Source organism: Salvelinus alpinus, chromosome 18 (assembly GCF_045679555.1).
Source record: "Salvelinus alpinus chromosome 18, SLU_Salpinus.1, whole genome shotgun sequence".
Classification (NCBI taxonomy): domain Eukaryota; kingdom Metazoa; phylum Chordata; class Actinopteri; order Salmoniformes; family Salmonidae; genus Salvelinus; species Salvelinus alpinus.
In genome coordinates, this window is record NC_092103.1 from 45,757,237 (window position 1) to 45,778,668 (window position 21,432).

Consider the following 21,432-nt stretch of genomic DNA (forward strand, 5'->3'; position numbering starts at 1 on the left):
ATTTAGAACCAGGAACAGATATAGCCCTTGGTTCTCTCCTGACCTGACTGCCCTTAACCAACAGAAAAACATCCTATGGCGTTCTGCATTAGCATCGAACTGCCCCCGTGATATGCAACTTTTCAGGGAAGCTAGAAACCAATATACACAGGCAGTTAGAAAAGCCAAGGCTAGCTTTTTCAAGCAGAAATTTGCTTCCTGCAACACAAATTCAAAAAAGTTCTGGGACACTAAAGTCCATGGAGAATAAGAACACCTCCTCCCAGCTTCCAACTGCACTGAAGATAGGAAACACTGTCACCACCGACAAATCCACTATAATTGAGAATTTCAATAAGCATTTTTCTACGGCTGGCCATGCTTTCCACCTGGCTACCCCTACCCCGGTCAACAGCACTGCCCTCCCCTCTGCTACTCGCCCAAGCCTTCCCCATTTCTCTTTCTCCCAAATACAGTCAGCTGATGTTCTGAAAGAGCTGCAAAATCTGGACCCTTACAAATCAGCCGGGCTAGATAATCTGGACCCTTTCTTTCTAAAACTATCTGCTGAAATTGTTGCCACCCCTATTACTAGCCTTTTCAACCTCTCTTTCGTGTCGTCTGAGATTCCCAAAGATTGGAAAGCAGCTGCGGTTATCCCCCTCTTCAAAGGGGGGGACACTCTTGACCCTAACAGCTACAGACCTATATCTATCCTACCTTGCCTTTCTAAGGTCTTCGAAAGCCAAGTCAACAAACAGATTACCGACCATTTCGAATCCCACCATACCTTCTCCTCTATGCAATCTGGTTTCAGAGCTGGTCATGGGTGCACCTCAGCCACGCTCAAGGTCATAAACGATATCTTAACCGCCATCGATAGGAAACAGTACTGTGCAGCCGTATTCATTGACCTGGCCAAGGCTTTTGACTCTGTCAATCACCACATCCTCATCGGCAGACTCGACAGCCTTGGTTTCTCTAATGATTGCCTCGCCTGGTTCACCAACTACTTCTCTGATCGAGTTCAGTGTGTCAAATCGGAGGGTCTGTTGTCCGGGCCTCTGGCAGTCTCTATGGGGGTGCCACAGGGTTCAATTCTTGGACCGACTCTCTTCTCTGTATACATCAATGATGTCGCTCTTGCTGCTGGTGATTCTCTGATCCACCTCTACGCAGACGACACTATTCTGTATACTTCTGGCCCTTCTTTTGACACTGTGTTAACAACCCTCCAGGCGAGCTTCAATGCCGTACAGCTCTCCTTCCGTGGCCTCCAATTGCTCTTAAATACAAGTAAAACTAAATGCATGCTCTTCAACCGATCGCTGCCTGCACCTGCCCGCCTGTCCAACATCACTACTCTGGACGGCTCTGACTTAGAATATGTGGACAACTACAAATACCTAGGTGTCTGGTTAGACTGTAAACTCTCCTTCCAGACTCACATCAAACATCTCCAATCCAAAGTTAAATCTAGAATTGGCTTCCTATTCCGCAACAAAGCATCCTTCACTCATGCTGCCAAACATACCCTTGTAAAACTGACCATCCTACCAATCCTCGACTTCGGTGATGTCATTTACAAAATAGCCTCCAAAACCCTACTCAATAAATTGGATGCATTCTATCACAGTGCCATCCGTTTTGTCACCAAAGCCCCATATACTACCCACCACTGCGACCTGTACACTCTCGTTGGCTGGCCCTCGCTTCATACTCGTCGCCAAACCCACTGGCTCCAGGTCATCTACAAGACCCTGCTAGGTAAAGTCCCCCCTTATCTCAGCTCGCTGGTCACCATAGCAGCACCTACCTGTAGCACGCGCTCCAGCAGGTATATCTCTCTGGTCACCCCCAAAACCAATTCTTCCTTTGGCCGCCTCTCCTTCCAGTTCTCTGCTGCCAATGACTGGAACGAACTACAAAAATCCCTGAAACTGGAAACACTTATCTCCCTCACTAGCTTTAAGCACCAGCTGTCAGAGCAGCTCATAGATTACTGCACCTGTACATAGCCCATCTATAATTTAGCCCAAACAACTACCTCTTTACCTACTGTATTTATTTATTTATTTTGCTCCTTTGCACCCCATTATTTCTATCTCTACTTTACACTTTCTTCCACTGCAAATCAACCATTCCAGTGTTTTTTTAACTTGCTATATTGTATTTACTTCGCCACCATGGCCTTTTTTATATTTTTATTTATTTATATACAGTGAGGGAAAAAAGTATTTGATCCCCTGCTGATTTTGTACGTTTACCCACTGACAAAGAATTGATCAGTCTATACTTTTAATGGTAGGTTTATTTGAACAGTGAGAGACAGAATAACCACAAAAATATCCAGAAAAACGCATGTCAAAAATGTTATAAATTGATTTGCATTTTAATGAGGGAAATAAGTATTTGACCCCCTCTCAATCAGAAAGATTTCTGGCTCCCAGGTGTCTTTCATACAGGTAACGAGCTGAGATTAGGAGCACACTGTTAAAGGGAGTGCTCCTAATCTCAGTTTGTTACCTGTATAAAAGACACCTGTCCACAGAAGCAATCAATCAATCAGATTCCAAACTCTCCACCATGGCCAAGACCAAAGAGCTCTCCAAGGATGTCAGGGACAAGATTGTAGATCTACACAAGGCTGGAATGGGCTACAAGACCATTGCCAAGCAGCTTGGTGAGAAGGTGACAACAGTTGGTGCGATTATTCGCAAATGGAAGAAACACAAAATAACTGTCAAACTCCCTCGGCCTGGGACTCCATGCAAGATCTCACCTCGTGGAGTTGCAATGATCATGAGAACGGTGAGGAATCAGCCCAGAACTACACAGGAGGATCTTGTCAATGATCTCAAGGCAGCTGGGACCATAGTCACCAAGAAAACAATTGGTAACACACTACGCCGTGAAGGACTGAAATCCTGCAGCGTCCGCAAGGTCCCCCTGCTCAAGAAAGCACATATACATGCCCGTCTGAAGTTTGCCAATGAACATCTGAATGATTCAGAGGACAACTGGGTGAACGTGTTGTGGTCAGATGAGACCAAAATGGAGTTCTTTGGCATCAACTCAACTTGCCGTGTTTGGAGGAGGAGGAATGCTGCCTATGACCCCAAGAAACCATCCTCACTGTCAAACATGGAGGTGGAAACATTATGCTTTGGGGGTGTTTTTCTGCTAAGGGGACAGGACAACTTCACCGCATCAAAGGGACGATGGACAGGGCCATGTACCGTCAAATCTTGGGTGAAAACCTCCTTCCCTCAGCCAGGGTATTGAAAATGTGTCGTGGATGGGTATTCCAGCACGACAATGACCCAAAACACACGGCCAAGGCAACAAAGGAGTGGCTCAAGAAAAAGCACATTAAGGTCCTGGAGTGGCCTAGCCAGTCTCCAGACCTTAATCCCATAGAAAATCTGTGGAGGGAGCTGAAGGTTCGAGTTGCCAAATGTCAGCCTCGAAACCTTAATGACTTGAAGAAGATCTGCAAAGAGGAGTGGGACAAAATCCCTCCTGAGATGTGTGCAAACCTGGTGGCCAACTACAAGAAACATCTGACCTCTGTGATTGCCAACAAGGGTTTTGCCACCAAGTACTAAGTAATGTTTTGCAGAGGGGGTCAAATACTTATTTCCCTCATTAAAATGCAAATCAATTTATAACATTTTTGACATGCGTTTTTCTGGATATTTTTGTTGATATTCTGTCTCTCACTGTTCAAATAAACCTACCATTAAAATTACAGACTGATCATTTCTTTGTCAGTGGGCAAACGTACAAAATCAGCAGGGGATCAAATACTTTTTTCCCTCACTGTATATATTTTATATATTTTGTTTGCCTTCATCTCCTTTATCTCACCTCACTTGCTCACATTGTATATAGACTTATTTTTCACTGTATTATTGACTGTATGTTTGTTTTACTCCATGTGTAACTATGTGTTGTTGTATGTGTCGAACTGCTTTGCTTTATCTTGGCCAGGTCGCAATTGTAAATGAGAACGTGTTCTCAATTTGCCTACCTGGTTAAATAAAGGTGGAATAAAAATAAATAAATAAAAGTAATTATCTTTTTGTTTTCTCATGATTTGGTTGGGTCTAATTTTGTTGCTGTCCTGTAGCTCTGTGGGGTCTGTTTGTGTTAGAGCCCCAGGACCAGCTTGTTTAGGGGACTCTTCTCCAGGTTCATCTCTCTGTAGGTGATGGCTTTGTTATGGAAGGTTTGGGAATCGCTTCCTTTTAGGTGGTTGAAGAATTGAACAACTCTTTTCTGGATTTTGATAATTAGTTCTCTCTCTCCTCTCGACAGAATCGTGTTCAGCACTGTGTGTGCTCTGTGGCCAGTGACCACTCGGTGGGTCTGCTCAGCCTGCGGGAGAGGAAGTGCATCATGCTGGCGTCTCGACACCTCTTCCCCATCCAGGTCATCAAGTGGCGCCCCTGTGATGACTACCTGGTGGTGGGCTGCTGTGATGGATCAGTGTATGTGTGGCAGATGGACACAGGTGAGACACACACACACACACACACACGCGCGCGCATACACGCATCCAAAAGAGAGAGACGCGCGCACACACAGGTGAGACGGAGAGTGACACACACACACACACACACCTTTGCGACAGAGCGATACGCATACAGGTACACACACACACGCAAAAGAGAGACGCGCACACACACAGGTGAGACGGAGAGTGACACACACACACACATACCGTTGCGACAGAGCGACACGCATACAGGCACACACTTGAACACTATTAAAATAGGGTGATGTGTTACATTGCAGAGGGTTTATTCATTGTAACCATGATTAATGAGATAATGGGAGTTTTGTTTGCGTCTATTTTCTTATTTTTGTCATTAATGAACTTCTGTAATGAAATATCTGTTTATAATCTAACAACCTTTGCTGTAGTTTGATAATGGAACGGTGCTGAAGGCATGATATCAAGCTTTATTACACTTTGCTAATGTTTTTTCTTCCAACTGTGCACTATTTGTTTGCTGAGGACTTTGTTTGTTCTGCCTGCATTTATAAGAGTACATGGCCATTTAAGGCCAGATCGTTCTTCAAGATGTTCAAATGTTCGTAGATGACCAACAGGGTCAAATAATAATCAATGGTTGTCGAGGGTACAACAGGTCCAGTACCTCAGGAGTAAATGTCAGTTGGCTTTTCATAGTATTATAAAATGCAAATTAATTACTTAAAAATCATACAATGTGATTTTCAGGATTTTTTTTTTTAGATTCCGTCTCTCACAGTTGAAGTGTACCTATGATAAAAATTACAGACCTCTACATGCTTTGTAAAGTAGGCAAATCTGCAAAATCGGCAGTGTTTCAAATACTTGTTCTCCCCACTCTATATATTAGGACGAGCAATTTTTTTTAACCTTTATTTAACTAGGCAAATCAGTTAAGAACAAATTCTTATTTTCAATGACGGCCTACCGGGGAACGGTGGGTTAACTGCCTTGTTCAGGGGGCAGAACAACAGATTTTGACCTTGTCAGCTCAGGGTTTCAATCTTGCAACCTTCCGGTTACTAGTCCAACGCTCTAACCACTACGCTACCTTCCGCAATGTCGGAGTGGCTAAATTACAGTAGAATAGAATACAGTGTATACGGTGCCTTCGGAAAGTATTCAGACCCCTTGACTTTTCCACATTTTGTTACGTTAGTCTTATTCTAAAATGTATTATATAAATAAAAATAAATCCTCAGCAATCTACACACAATACCCCATAGTGACATCACAATACCCCATAGTGACATCACAATACCCCATAATGTCAAAATGAGAACAGGTTTTTAGAAATGTAGACATTTTGAAATACCATATTTACGTAAGTATTCAGACCCTTTGCTATGAGACTTGAAATTGAGCTCAGGTGCATCCTGTTTCCATTGATCATCAAGAGTCCACCTGTGGTAAATTCAATTGATTGGACATGATTTAGAAGTCTCTGAATGTCCTTGAGTGGCCCAGCCAGAGCCTGGACTTGAATTCGATCGAGCATCTCTGGAGAGACCTGAAAAAAGCTTTGCAGCGATGCTCCCCTTCTAACCTGACAGGGCTTGAGAGCATCTGCAGAGAAGAATGGGAGAAATTCCCCAAATTCAGGTGTGCCATGCTTGTAGCGTCATACCCAAGAAGACTCGAGGCTGTAATCGCTGCCAAAGGTTCTTCAACAAAGAACTGAGTAAAGGGTCTGAATACTTATGCAAATGTGATATTTACTTTTTTTATTTTGTATAAATTAGCACAAATTTCAAAAATCCTGTTTTCTTTGTCATTATGGTGTTCTGTGTGCAGAATGATGAGGAAAAACTATTTCATACATTTTAGAATAAGGCTGTAACCGAACAATGTGGGAAAAAGTCAAGGGGTCTGAATACTTTCCCGAATGGCACTGTACATATGACATGAGTAAAGCAGTATGTAAACATTATTAAAGTGACCAGTGATTCCATGTCTATGTATGTAGGGTTGAGTAACTGAGTGGTAGCCGGCTAGTGATGGCTATTTAAGTCTGATGGCCTTGAGATGGAAGCTGTTTTTTCCCATCTCTCAGTCCCAGCATTGATGCACCTGTACTGACCTTGCCTTCTGGATGACAGTGGGGTGAACAGGCCGTGACATTGGGTGGTGTAGGTGTCCTGGAGGGCTGACAGTGTGCCACCCGGTGATGCGTTGGGAAGACCGCACCACCCTCTGGAGAGCCCTGTGGTTCTGGGCAGTGCAGTCGCCGTACCAGGCGGTGATACATCCAGACATGATGCTCTCAATTGTGCATCTGTAAAAGTGTGTGAGGGTCTTAGGGGCCAAGGATAATTTCTTCAGCCTCCTGGGGTTGAAGAGGCGCTGTTGTGCCTTCTTCACCACGCTGTCTGTGTGGGTGGACCATTTCAGTTTGTCAGTGATGTGTACACCGAGGAACTTGAAGCTTTCCACCTTTTCCACCGCGTTCCTGTCGATCCTGTCGATGTGGATATGGGGGCTGCTTCCTCTGCTGTTTCTTGAAGTCCACGATCATCTCTTTTGTTTTGTTGACATTGAGTGAGAGGTTATTTTCCTGACACCACATTCCGAGGGCCCTCACCTCCTCCCTATAGGCTGTCTCGTCGTTGTTGGTAATCAAGCCCACTACTGTTGTGTCGTCTGCGAACTTGATGATTGAGTTGGAGGCGTGTATGGCCACGCAGTTGTGGGTGAACAGGGAGTACAGGAGATGTTGTTTCCGAACTTCACCACCTGGGGGCGGCCCATCAGGAAGTCCAGGACCCAGTTGCACAGGGCGGTGTTCAGACCCAGGGCCCCGAGCTTAATGATGAGCTTGGAGGGTACTATGGTGTTGAATTCTGAGCTATAGTCAATGAACAGCATTTTTACATAGGTATTCCTCTTGTCCAGATGGGATAGAGCAGTGTGCATTGCAATGGCGATTATATCGTCTTTGGATCTATTAGGGTGGTAAGCAAATTGAAGTGGGTCTAGGTTGTCAGGTGGAGGGGATGTGATCCTTGACTAGTCTCTCAAAGCACTTCCGAAGTGAGTGCTACGGGGCGATAGTAATTTAGTTCAGTTACCTTTGCTTTCTTGGTTACAGGAACAATGGTGGACATCTTGAAGCAAGTGGGGACAGCAGACTGGGATAGGGAGAGATTGAATATGTCCGTAAACACTCCAGCCAGCTGGTCTGCGCATACTCCGATGACGTGGCTAGGAATGCCGGCCTTGCTAGGGTTAAACCACTTAAATGTCTTACTCATATCGGCCATGGAGAACGAGAGCCCACAGTCCTTTGGAGCGGGCCACGTCGGTGGCAGTGTTATACTCAAAGCGGGCGAAGAAGGTGTTTAGTTTGTGTGGGAGCAAGACGTCGGTGTCCGTGACGTCGCTGGTTTTCCCTTTGTAATCCGTGATAGTCCGCAACTCCACTTTGTCTCTGTTTCGCCTGTTTGATTGCCTTATGGAGGGAATAACTACACTGCTTGTTTTCTGCCATATTCCCAGTCACCTTGCCATAGGTCAAATGCGGTGGTTCGTGCTTTCAGTTTAAAGTGAATGTTGCCATCTATCCACGGTTTATGGTTTGGGTAGGTTTTAATAGTCACTGTGGGAACAACATCCCCTATACCCTTCCTGATGAACTCGGTCATCGTGTCTGTGTATACGTCAATGTTATTATCCGAGGCTACCCGGAACATATCCCAGTCCACGTGATCAAATCAATCTTGAAGCATGGATTCCGATTGGTCAGTCCAGCATTGAATAGACCTTAGCACGGCTACTTCTTTTTTGAGTTTCTGCCTATAAGGAGGGAGGAGCAAAATGGAGTCGTGATCTGATTTGCCGGAAGGAAGTGAGGGAAGGGCCTTGTAGGATAGAAGTGGGCAAGTGTTTTCCCAGCGCGTGTACTACAGTCAATGTGTTAGAATTTCGGTAGCATCTTTCAAAAATTAGCTTTGTTAATATCCCCAGCAACAATAAATGCGGCCTCAGGATATGTGGTTTCCAGTTTGGTATTGGCTTGTGGGAGAATATACACAGCTGTGACTATAACAAGACAGTTCTCTTGGGAGGTAATACGATTTGATTTTTTTTTTATGAGGTATTCTAGGTAGGGTGAACAAAAGGACTTGAGTTTCTGTATGTTATCACAATCACACCCTGAGTGGTTAATCATGAAACATACCTCACCACCTTTCTTCTTCCCGGAGAGTTATTTTCCTATCTGTGCGATGTACTGAGAACCCAGCTGGCTGTATGGACAGGGACATTATATTCGGAGGGAAACACTCGGTCACGGAATCATATGTTACAGTCCCTGATGTCTCTCTGGAAGCGGATCCTCGCCCTGAGGTCATCTACCTTATTGTCCAGAGACTGAACATTAGCGAGTAATATACTCTGAAGCGGTGGATGGTTTGCACGCCTCCTGAGTCGGACTAGAAGTCCACTCCGAATACTTCTTCTCGGCCGGTGGCGTCTTGGAGCAGCCTATGGGATAAGTTCAATTTCTCTGGGGGGTATAAACAAAGGATCCAATTTGAGAAAGTTGAATTCCTGGTTGTAATGCAGGTGAGTTACCGCCGCTCTGATATCCAAAAGTTAATTCTGAGGCAGAGAATCCCAGTGGAGTGAACTGAGCCGCAGAGACAGCAAGGGTGGTTTTGTAACTCCAGTGCCTTGCCGTTCACCTTGGCACCACTGGGCCAGACTACACTCAATCTACTGAGAGAAGACGTAAACGTTCAGTAAAGTCTGATTCTTTCACATGGATCGGCAGACCATTCCATAAAAAGCCCCGCCTCCAGCTATTTGCTTAGAAATTCTAGGAACAATAACGAGGCCTGCGTCTTGTGATTGTAGTGTTACGTGTAGGTATGTAAGGCTAGACCAAATCGGAAAGATAGGTAGGAGCAAGCCCATGTAATGCTTTGTAGGTTAGCAATAAAACCTTGAAATCAGCCCTAGCCTTAACAGGAAGCCAGTGTAGAGAGGCTAGCACAGGAGTAATACAATATATATTTTTGGTTCTAGTCAAGATTCTATCAGCTGTTTTTAGCTGAAGTGTGTTTAGTACATTATCTGGGTAGCCGGAGAGTAGAGCATTGCAGTAATCTATTCTTAACATGACAAAAGCATGGATTCGTTTTTTCTGCTTCATATTTAGACAAAAGTTTCAGATTTTTGCAATGTTACGAAGATGTTAAAAAGCTTGTCTTAAGATTCATTTTTATGTTTGTGAAAAGAGGGATCAGGATCGAAAGTAATGCCAAGGTCCTTCACTGTTTTATTTGAAATGACTGTACAACCAGAGATTCATTGTTAGATCAAACAGTAGATCTCTTTGTTTCTTGCGACCTAGAACTAGCATCTCTGTTTTGTCCGAGTTTAAAAGTAAAACATTATCCGCCATCCACCTCCTTATGTCTGAAACACAGGCTTCCAGGGTAGGCAATTTTGGGGCTTCACCATGTTTTCATCGAAATTTACAGCTGTGTGTCGTCAGCATAGCAGTGAAAGTTGTCATTGTGTTTCCCGAATGACATCACCAAGAGGTAGCATTTTATTGTGAAAACATTAATGGTCCTAAAACGGAACCTTGAGGAACACTGGAACTTGCCATTGATTTGTCAGAGAACAAACCATCCACAGAGACGAACTGATATCTTTCCCACAGATAAGATCGAAACCAGGCAAGAACTTGTCTGCGTAGTTGTTTTAATAACCAAAGTCATTGAGGTGTAGTAGGCTACTAAGTGAGCGAGAGGCTGATACGTTGTCTAGGTGGAGGTGTTAGATAAGACGCCACTCATGGGCAGATTGGTTTAATACAATTTTCTTGTTTTCTCACTGGTGGTGTCCCAAAGGGCACCCTATTCCCTACTTTGGCACCCTATTCCCTACTTTGGCACCCTATTCCCTACTTTGGCACCCTATTCCCTACTTTGGCATCCTATTCCCTACTGTGGCACCCTATTCCCTACTTTTAACCAGTGCCCATAGGGAACTACATAGGGAATAGTGTTCCATTTGGGATGAAAACACTGTGTGGTGATTACTAGAAACCAGTAGGGTCCATATGTTCATTCTGTTTCTGTACCATACCGGGGGTCTACGGTATTACAGGAAGTCATTTAAAAAAAAAAAAAAAAAATGTATTAAGCAACACAAATCATTATCCAGGAGGGCATTGAATGACTCTGCTGTAACCACAGACATTGTTCATTGTTCTTTCTGACTTGCCATCTAGAAAACCAAATGCATAGCTGGAGCCTTGCGATGGATATCATTTAATTTTGTCTTCCAATAGTTAACGTAGAATAATATTATTATAGTTATAAGCAGTCGATGTTACCCCGTGTGCCTGATGTGAGGAAGGAAGAAGAAGCTTGTCACCCATTTAGACAGTGAGTCTCTTCTGTCCCTCCTCCCGACGACGACGACCAGCTAAAAACTACCAGGGTAGCTCCAACCTTGTGTTCTTCCCCTCACTTGACGATGTTTTTGCTCAGTGAAGATCACACACCCTTTCCAGGATGAATAATAGATTGTCTCGAGCATTCGTTTCTTCCGTCCTGCCCCCCTCGTCCCCCCCCCGTCCCCCGTCCCGTCCTTATATACGAAGCCGCGTGTTTAGCGTTGTAAAGCAACGCAGCACTCTCTCTTAAAACGTTAGACAGATTTTAAACTCCCTCTCACAGCAATGGAAGTAAAGATGATGGCTGAGAAGGAAGTGGAGGAGGGAGGAGAGTGTAGGAGGGAAGTCGAGCACTTACAAAACATCTCCCTAAATGTGGAGTCTCTCCCTGCCCGTTACTGCATTAGCTAGGCACATTAGTGTGTTTATGTCTGCTCTTTAAGCTGGTTATGTCTCGTTGTGCTGAGTAGGACAGAAGAACGTACAGTAGCAAACCTTGTCTACTCACAGGGCTGGGGAGCAGAAGGGCCGTGGCTGTAAGGTGTGTGTGTGTGTGTGTTAGACATGCGGGGGTAGCCTAAGTAATGATCCCTGAGGTTTGTCTGGAACCACTTGATAGGAGCTGAAGGAGTGAGGGAAACAGCCTCTCCATTTATAGAGTCATTATATTACTGATGGACAGCTACATTTCCTCTCTCCTCTGTTCAGTGCTTTTCCCATAGAGATAAATGATTTATCTTCTATGGGTCCCCCCCCCCCCCCCCCCAGCTCTAATGGAATAGAACTCACTTTCTTAAAGGGACATTTTTACCATTCATTCATTTCCAGCACCCTCCCAACATCAACATAATGTGAAAATGTTTCGTGAAAAATGTTTTGTAGTAAAAAAATATATATATATATTGATTGTGTCCAATGACATCATTGGTGTGCATCAAGTGATTTTTAACCAATTATGAGTAGGAATTGCCGACTAGTTGGTTGATGTCATTGGAAACACTCATCTTCCTCACTCATCTTCCTCATCTTCCTCTCTTTTTTACTACAACATATAGAAATGTGACCTTTTCACATGTTGATGTTTAAGGTGGTGCTGTAGATTATGTTTTTATTAATAAAAGTATTTTTAATTTTTATTTAACTAGGCAAGTCAGTTAAAGAATAAATTCTTATTTACGACGACGGCCTCCCAAAAGGCCTCCTGCGGGGACGGGGGCCTATGATTAAAAATAAAAAATAAATACAATGTAAATATAGGACAACACACACATCAACAGCACATAGAGAGACCTAAGACAACACAACATGAATATGAAGTTAAACGTTTTGGGGAATTTCCCTTTTAAGGACAAGATGAACCATCATCAGATCCACTTACAGTGACTACAACATGATATAACACATCTCTGGCATCATTATCACAACCCATACAATCACGCTGGTTTCAGATGCAGAATGCTGGAGACTAGTTATAAACCAGTAGGGCTGGGAATTGCCAAAGGACCTCACAATATTATATCAATACTTATGTGCCGATACAACGATATGTATTGCAATCACGGGTTTGGAACCGGGTTCAGGGAACAGAACCGGAATATTATGACATTTCAGCCGCATCTTGCGCAATAGGCTACACTTGTCTGTACATAACGCATGTAAACAACTAGTTTACCTGCTCTATCCGCACTGATTGGTGTAAACAACTAGTTTACCTGCTCTATCCGCACTGATTGGTGTAAACAACTAGTTTACCTGCTCTATCCGCACTGATTGGTGTCAACAACTAGTTTACCTGCTCTATCCACACTGATTGGTGTCAACAACTAGTTTACCTGCTCTATCCACACTGATTGGTGTCAACAACTAGTTTACCTGCTCTATCCACACTGATTGGTGTAAACAACTAGTTTACCTGCTCTATCCCCACTGATTGGTGGAAACAACTAGTTTACCTGCTCTATCCCCACTGATTGGTGGAAACAACTAGTTTACCTGCTCTATCCACACTGATTGGTGTAAACAACTAGTTTACCTGCTCTATCCTCACTGATTGGTGTAAACAACTAGTTTACCTGCTCTATCCGCACTGATTGGTGTAAACAACTAGTTTACCTGCTCTATCCACACTGATTGGTGTAAACAACTAGTTTACCTGCTCTATCCACACTGATTGGTGTAAACAACTAGTTTACCTGGGGCCTGTTGCACAAAACTAGGATAAGGGATTAAGCCAGGATATCTTGGTGATCCTGGCTCAATTGATCCGTAATCCGGTTGCACTAAAGATGGATAGGGGGCAGGAGGATATGTTATGGTATAAATTACCATGGAGATTTATTCTGTGGAGCTAGCCTGCTCCAGACCAGGCTAAATTCCAGGATCTATTTAATCTCATCCCTAATGTCAGTCAGCAGTCACCACAAATGGAAACCAATAGTTATTTCACTGCTCACTATACATTGTTATCACATATAACTAGACCCACTGTTATTATTTAAACGTTTGTGATCATTAATTTCAATGATTTTGGATAAAAAATGATTTTTAGATGATGTTGCTATCATTAGATAATTTACAGTTTCCCATAGACTATAAGGCTATATATAAAATGATAGAATATTAGGGCCACAGAGGGGAAAAAAACACAAGTCATAATATTGTAACCAGTTGTTTTAAAGGAGGACAGTTGTTAAAATGACAGATGTGGGGCATTTCGTGAAATTGTACTTCAGTATGGTTTCATAAACAAAGACATGCTGATGTGCCAGAATATTAAGTATCACATTGTCATAAGTATCAAAACTGTAAAAACAATATGTAGCTTTTCTGCAGAAAGAACCAGCCTCATAAATTTATAAATTTATGACTTTATCCTTTTTCTTCAGTGTGGCCCTAGTACTCTGTCATATAAACAAATACACATTCCATATGAATATAAAAACACAATGTGTAACATTATGTTCCTTTATTGAATAAGGACAAAACAAAGCAGGTAAACCATCAGCTCCTTTCGAAACTGAAGTCACAGTGACTCTACAAGATGGAAAGCACAGAATCCAAGCATATTATACAAAATGATACATACACATTCAAAGGTCTGTATATAACACACCCTGCATGTCTGCACACTAAAATAAATGCAGGACAAATCCATACACATCAACTGAACAGACAAATGAATGGATGCAGTAGCCTCCCTGCAGCCTTGTATTACACACAGTATACCGCACAAACATCATAAGAGGCCAAATTCGTCAAAAAACGAACCCAAAAAAACCCAAATTCCTCTGCCACCGCAGGACATATTTAACCAAAATTGAAAGCACACATACTAACTAAAATAATTCAACACATATTGGTCCCTCAGCAGCCGACCACTGTCGTCATCAGGGAAGATTGCCGGATTGTCCCAGTCCATGGCTGGTGGCACTCTGGGGGCCCTCTCCTTCCTCAGGCAGGCCACATTGTGGAGGACAGCACAAGCCACAGTAATATCACATGCCCTAACAGGGCTGACCCTTAATTTGTGAAGGCAGTGAAAGCGTGCCTTCAGGAGGCCAAAGGTCATTTCAACTCTGGCCCTGGTCCTGGCATGGGCATGGTTGTAGGCCTGCTGTGCTTCCTGGGGGTCTGTGAAAGGTGTCAGGAGAAAAGGCTGGCAGCCATACCCCCTGTCTCCCAGCAACACACCAGAGAATTCACCTGTCAACACAAAATCTCATCATTACTACCTCATAAACACAGTGATATTCTTGACACAGCCATGATGGTTATAAATAGGGGTTGTGTGGCTTACCTTGTGATAGGCACTGATAGATTTCAGAGGCCCGAAAGATTCTGGAGTCATGGACTGAGCCAGGCCATTTTGCCACAACATTGCTGATCACACAGTCAGCATTGCAGACCATCTGAAATCATAAGATGAGGAATATTACACCAATCAATGCACATCACTGGCAATGCAGAGTGTTCGTCAATGGACAATATCAAAAAGTTATGTTCACCTGAACATTAATGCTGTGAAAGGATTTCCTATTCACAAAATCGGCCTCATGGGCACCTGAGGGGGCTTTTATCCTTATGTGTGTGCAGTCCACTGCACCAATGACATTGGGGAAACCTGTCACACAAAGTAATGAGTATCCTACTATGTGTTAACAGTTGTCCTGTAATTTGTAGATCCTCTTACCTGCAATCCTATAGAACTCCTCTTTGATGTCACAGAGTCTTCTGTGGCCAGGGAAGGAGATGAAGACATCTGCTAATGCTTTGATAGCCAGACACACACTCCTTATTGTGCGGCAAATTGTGGCCTTGTTCAGCTGTTCTGCATCCCCCACTGAGTACAGGAAGGCTCCACTAGCAAAAAAGCGCAAGGCCACACAAACCATTTGCTCCACACTCAGTGCATGGCTCCGTGCAGTGCGGTGCTTAATCCTGGGACCCAGTAGTCTGCATAGATACCTGATGCCATCTGCAGAAAACCTGTATCTTTCATATAGATGGTCATCAGGGAAGGCCAGTGGGTCCAACCGGTCCCTGAAGACCCTTTCTCGCCTGAAGGCTCTCCTCAGCACAAGTGCTTCTTCATCCACCACATCTCGCACGAATGGGCATGCCATTGTCAGAGCAGAAAGGAACACACAATTTTGGGCCTTCATATAGGCTAGTGGCCACACCTGGTGCTGGGGGGGTGGGCAAAAGAGGGCGATGCCTTATAACGATGACTTGGTTGTACTGATTGCTGGGAAAATAAAAAAAACCTTAGAAAGATGCCACCGTCCTGTGTGCTCACAATAAGAGCTCATATGTCATGGCTCACTTGACTTTACGAGAATATACCTAATTTTTATTTTGAGCTGTGTCATCTTCTTGGAGCTGGGGGAGGAAAGAAAAATAATGATTAATACATTTGTGTTACAGTTAGCATACAGTGTACATTGAAGGCATATCTCACCTCCCTCTCAAGTTTTTTTATTTCAAGGTCCAGTTTCCTAATTGTCCTCTTTTTTATTTCGGACTCCAGTGCAAGATTTTCCATCTTTTTCTTCTTGTACTGAATGTCTATGTCTGCCAGTTCTATTTGGCGCCGGAGGTGGTTGCCATACAACTTTCTGATAGCTTGTGAGCTCTGTGAACACAATACAATTAGCGCAGCTGGAATTTGGCAGGATGTGGTGTCCTTTTATTAATACGCACTATGTTGCCAGGCTGGTTTTCCCACTGTATAGCATCTGGGTCCTGTAAAAGAAATTAGATTTTTTGATTTTGATGAGGACTCCTCACCATTGTAGAGTAAATAGTACTTTCACAGTCTTAACATGATACCTCATGCCTTCTGGAATCCAGAGAGATGGTCTCCTCCTCATCATCGTCTCCATCATGTGCTGTTGCTGCTGCACTGGGGCCTTCACCCTATCACATTTAATCGGATTCATATTGAAGCTAGTAGACAAGACATGCCAGGCCTACAGTATGCCTTTGATGGAGTACTCACTGGATCAGCATCGTCTGGTGCTTGTGCTGGTGGCTCTAACAGGAACACAGTGCTGCCAGACACTGCAAGGCAATAGGTAAACCAAAGTCAGACAGTCCAAATTGATTCAATATGAATGTGGTTGTATCCCATGTAGAGATGGAAGGACATACCTTGAATGAAGCGGGTGGCATCTTGGGAGGAACCTATGCTCGTCTCTTTCCCCCCAGGGATCCCCTCTAAGACGGGCCTGCCTTTATTTAGCTCCAAGGCCATGTCCTCTGCTGGGGTAAGGTCAGCCTTTGGTGACCCACCACCCGTGCCTTGTCTGTGGGTATTCTTTTTCACTGCTAAAACAGTACAGACAATGTGTGAGCAGGCACCTTCTGGGTACAATATATGCTTGTGCTTTGTTAAATATTAGTCAGGGACCATACCATTCTGCAGAATGTTCTTGTATTTGATTTTGACCTGCTGCCATGTCCGTTTTGGCCCGTTCATGTTTAATCTACACACACACACACACACACACACACACACACACACACACACACACACACACACACACACACACACACACACATTTAATGGAGTCACACTGCAAAAAATTACTTGGTATTTTTGTCTTGTTTTCAGTAAAAATATCAAAAAATTTATCATAGCTTTATACAGTGTGATGGAGTTACTTTACACAATTTCACTCATATCTGCAGTGCATTTCAATTAAAAATTTAACCGTTTCATAATTACAGTACAACTGCATTTTTGGAGATGTGAATTAAATATTTGAATTGTAATTGTGATGTTTCAGCGGAGCGGTGAGTGTGTAATTGTGCACTACTTACGCATTCAGGCGGTCTGCAATACTTTGCCACGCTTTTTCTCTTTGCTTTATCACTGTGGCGGTGTTGCCTTTCTTCTTAATTATATCTTTTACCTCCTCGTATGCCTCCATGAGGATTTGTGCTTCCGACGGGGAAAAGTACGCGGCTCTAGTTGCCATGGTAAATCAGTTAATCTGTGATCTGTGGCGGGGTCTATTTGAGTGAGCCGTGAGCGCGCACCTATCCAGGATTGGTTTCACCTGGCTTAATGAATCCGTGTCTGCTCATCCTGGCTTGGTCTTTGTGCAACCAATTAAGCCTGGACGCACATGTTTTGGCTTCATTGAGCTCAGCTGAGTCATTTATCCCGGATGTCTTAATTCTACTTTTGTGCAACAGGCCCCTGCTCTATCCTCACTGATTGGTGTAAACAACTAGTTTACCTGCTCTATCCACACTGATTGGCGTAAACAACTAGTTTACCTGCTCTATCCACACTGATTGGCGTAAACAACTAGTTTACCTGCTCTATCCACACTGATTGGCGTAAACAACTAGTTTACCTGCTCTATCCACACTGATTGGCGTAAACAACTAGTTTACCTGCTCTATCCACACTGATTGGTGTAAACAACTAGTTTACCTGCTCTATCCACACTGATTGGCGTAAACAACTAGTTTACCTGCTCTATCCACACTGATTGGCGTAAACAACTAGTTTACCTGCTCTATCCACACTGATTGGCGTAAACAACTAGTTTACCTGCTCTATCCACACTGATTGGCGTAAACGACTAGTTTACCTGCTCTATCCACACTGATTGGCGTAAACGACTAGTTTACCTGCTCTATCCACACTGATTGGCGTAAACGACTAGTTTACCTGCTCTATCCACACTGATTGGCGTAAACGACTAGTTTACCTGCTCTATCCACACTGATTGGCCTAAACGACTAGTTTACCTGCTCTATCCACACTGATTGGCCTAAACGACTAGTTTACCTGCTCTATCCACACTGATTGGTGTAAACGACTAGTTTACCTGCTCTATCCACACTGATTGGCGTAAACAACTAGTTTACCTGCTCTATCCACACTGATTGGCGTAAACAACTAGTTTACCTGCTCTATCCACACTGATTGGCGTAAACAACTAGTTTACCTGCTCTATCCACACTGATTGGCGTAAACGACTAGTTTACCTGCTCTATCCACACTGATTGGCGTAAACGACTAGTTTACCTGCTCTATCCACACTGATTGGCGTAAACGACTAGTTTACCTGCTCTATCCACACTGATTGGCGTAAACGACTAGTTTACCTGCTCTATCCACACTGATTGGCGTAAACGACTAGTTTACCTGCTCTATCCACACTGATTGGCCTAAACGACTAGTTTACCTGCTCTATCCACACTGATTGGCCTAAACGACTAGTTTACCTGCTCTATCCACACTGATTGGCGTAAACGACTAGTTTACCTGCTCTATCCACACTGATTGGCGTAAACGACTAGTTTACCTGCTCTATCCACACTGATTGGCGTAAACGACTAGTTTACCTGCTCTATCCACACTGATTGGCGTAAACGACTAGTTTACCTGCTCTATCCACACTGATTGGCGTAAACGACTAGTTTACCTGCTCTATCCACACTGATTGGCGTAAACGACTAGTTTACCTGCTCTATCCCCACTGATTGGCGTAAACGACTAGTTTACCTGCTCTATCCCCACTGATTGGCGTAAACGACTAGTTTACCTGCTCTATCCCCACTGATTGGCGTAAACGACTAGTTTACCTGCTCTATCCCCACTGATTGGCGTAAACGACTAGTTTACCTGCTCTATCCCCACTGATTGGCGTAAACGACTAGTTTACCTGCTCTATCCCCACTGATTGGCGTAAACGACTAGTTTACCTGCTCTATCCCCACTGATTGGCGTAAACGACTAGTTTACCTGCTCTATCCCCACTGATTGGCGTAAACGACTAGTTTACCTGCTCTATCCCCACTGATTGGCGTAAACGACTAGTTTACCTGCTCTATCCCCACTGATTGGCGTAAACGACTAGTTTACCTGCTCTATCCCCACTGATTGGCGTAAACGACTAGTTTACCTGCTCTATCCCCACTGATTGGCGTAAACGACTAGTTTACCTGCTCTATCCCCACTGATTGGCGTAAACGACTAGTTTACCTGCTCTATCCCCACTGATTGGCGTAAACGACTAGTTTACCTGCTCTATCCCCACTGATTGGCGTAAACGACTAGTTTACCTGCTCTATCCCCACTGATTGGCGTAAACGACTAGTTTACCTGCTCTATCCCCACTGATTGGCGTAAACGACTAGTTTACCTGCTCTATCCCCACTGATTGGCGTCAACGACTAGTTTACCTGCTCTATCCCCACTGATTGGCGTCAACGACTAGTTTACCTGCTCTATCCCCACTGATTGGCGTCAACGACTAGTTTACCTGCTCTATCCCCACTGATTGGCGTCAACGACTAGTTTACCTGCTCTATCCCCACTGATTGGCGTCAACGACTAGTTTACCTGCTCTATCCCCACTGATTGGCGTCAACGACTAGTTTACCTGCTCTATCCCCACTGATTGGCGTCAACGACTAGTTTACCTGCTCTATCCCCACTGATTGGCGTCAACGACTAGTTTACCTGCTCTATCCCCACTGATTGGCGTCAACGACTAGTTTACCTGCTCTATCCCCACTGATTGGCGTCAACGACTAGTTTACCTGCTCTATCCCCACTGATTGGCGTCAACGACTAGTTTACCTGCTCTATCCCCACTGATTGGCGTCAACGACTAGTTTACCTGCTCTATCCCCACTGATTGGCGTCAACGACTAGTTTACCTGCTCTATCCCCACTGATTGGCGTCAACGACTAGTTTACCTGCTCTATCCCCACTGATTGGCGTCAACGACTAGTTTACCTGCTCTATCCCCACTGATTGGCGTCAACGACTAGTTTACCTGCTCTATCCCCACTGATTGGCGTCAACGACTAGTTTACCTGCTCTATCCCCACTGATTGGCGTCAACGACTAGTTTACCTGCTCTATCCCCACTGATTGGCGTCAACGACTAGTTTACCTGCTCTATCCCCACTGATTGGCGTCAACGACTAGTTTACCTGCTCTATCCCCACTGATTGGCGTCAACGACTAGTTTACCTGCTCTATCCCCACTGATTGGCGTCAACGACTAGTTTACCTGCTCTATCCCCACTGATTGGCGTCAACGACTAGTTTACCTGCTCTATCCCCACTGATTGGCGTCAACGACTAGTTTACCTGCTCTATCCCCACTGATTGGCGTCAACGACTAGTTTACCTGCTCTATCCCCACTGATTGGCGTCAACGACTAGTTTACCTGCTCTATCCCCACTGATTGGCGTCAACGACTAGTTTACCTGCTCTATCCCCACTGATTGGCGTCAACGACTAGTTTACCTGCTCTATCCCCACTGATTGGCGTCAACGACTAGTTTACCTGCTCTATCCCCACTGATTGGCGTCAACGACTAGTTTACCTGCTCTATCCCCACTGATTGGCGTCAACGACTAGTTTACCTGCTCTATCCCCACTGATTGGCGTCAACGACTAGTTTACCTGCTCTATCCCCACTGATTGGCGTCAACGACTAGTTTACCTGCTCTATCCCCACTGATTGGCGTCAACGACTAGTTTACCTGCTCTATCCCCACTGATTGGCGTCAACGACTAGTTTACCTGCTCTATCCCCACTGATTGGCGTCAACGACTAGTTTACCTGCTCTATCCCCACTGATTGGCGTCAACGACTAGTTTACCTGCTCTATCCCCACTGATTGGCGTCAACGACTAGTTTACCTGCTCTATCCCCACTGATTGGCGTCAACGACTAGTTTACCTGCTCTATCCCCACTGATTGGCGTCAACGACTAGTTTACCTGCTCTATCCCCACTGATTGGCGTCAACGACTAGTTTACCTGCTCTATCCCCACTGATTGGCGTCAACGACTAGTTTACCTGCTCTATCCCCACTGATTGGCGTCAACGACTAGTTTACCTGCTCTATCCCCACTGATTGGCGGAAACGACTAGTTTACCTGCTCTATCCGCACTGATTGGCGGAAACGACTAGTTTACCTGCTCTATCCCCACTGATTGGCGTAAACGACTAGTTTACC

The 21,432-nt window shown here is 44.3% G+C and overlaps 2 protein-coding genes across 5 annotated transcripts in view; one reads left to right on the forward strand and one right to left on the reverse strand.

Moving 5' to 3' along the window:
* LOC139544398 (WD repeat-containing protein 7-like) overlaps positions 1-21,432 on the forward strand; it is a 371,233-nt gene that overhangs the window by 71,825 nt on the left and 277,976 nt on the right. For both annotated transcript variants that reach the window (XM_071351437.1, XM_071351438.1), the window contains exon 13: positions 4,300-4,495. In XM_071351437.1, the coding sequence (XP_071207538.1) occupies positions 4,300-4,495 (196 nt within the window). The remainder of the gene's footprint in view (positions 1-4,299; positions 4,496-21,432) is intronic.
* LOC139544399 (putative nuclease HARBI1) lies at positions 13,858-17,626 on the reverse strand. 3 transcript variants are annotated; one of them, XM_071351441.1, is made up of 11 exons: positions 16,842-17,626; positions 16,578-16,754; positions 16,426-16,487; positions 16,257-16,343; positions 16,128-16,169; positions 15,886-16,059; positions 15,771-15,806; positions 15,118-15,672; positions 14,933-15,048; positions 14,725-14,836; positions 13,858-14,630 (listed from the first exon to the last, which is right to left on the reverse strand). In XM_071351441.1, exons 8-11 carry the CDS (start codon positions 15,587-15,589, stop codon positions 14,260-14,262), a joined length of 1,071 nt encoding a protein of 356 aa, XP_071207542.1. In that variant the 5' UTR covers positions 15,590-15,672; positions 15,771-15,806; positions 15,886-16,059; positions 16,128-16,169; positions 16,257-16,343; positions 16,426-16,487; positions 16,578-16,754; positions 16,842-17,626; the 3' UTR covers positions 13,858-14,259. The 3 variants fall into 3 exon arrangements, with proteins under 3 accessions (XP_071207542.1, XP_071207540.1, XP_071207541.1); XM_071351439.1 differs by having other exon boundaries at positions 15,886-16,169; XM_071351440.1 differs by having other exon boundaries at positions 15,118-16,169.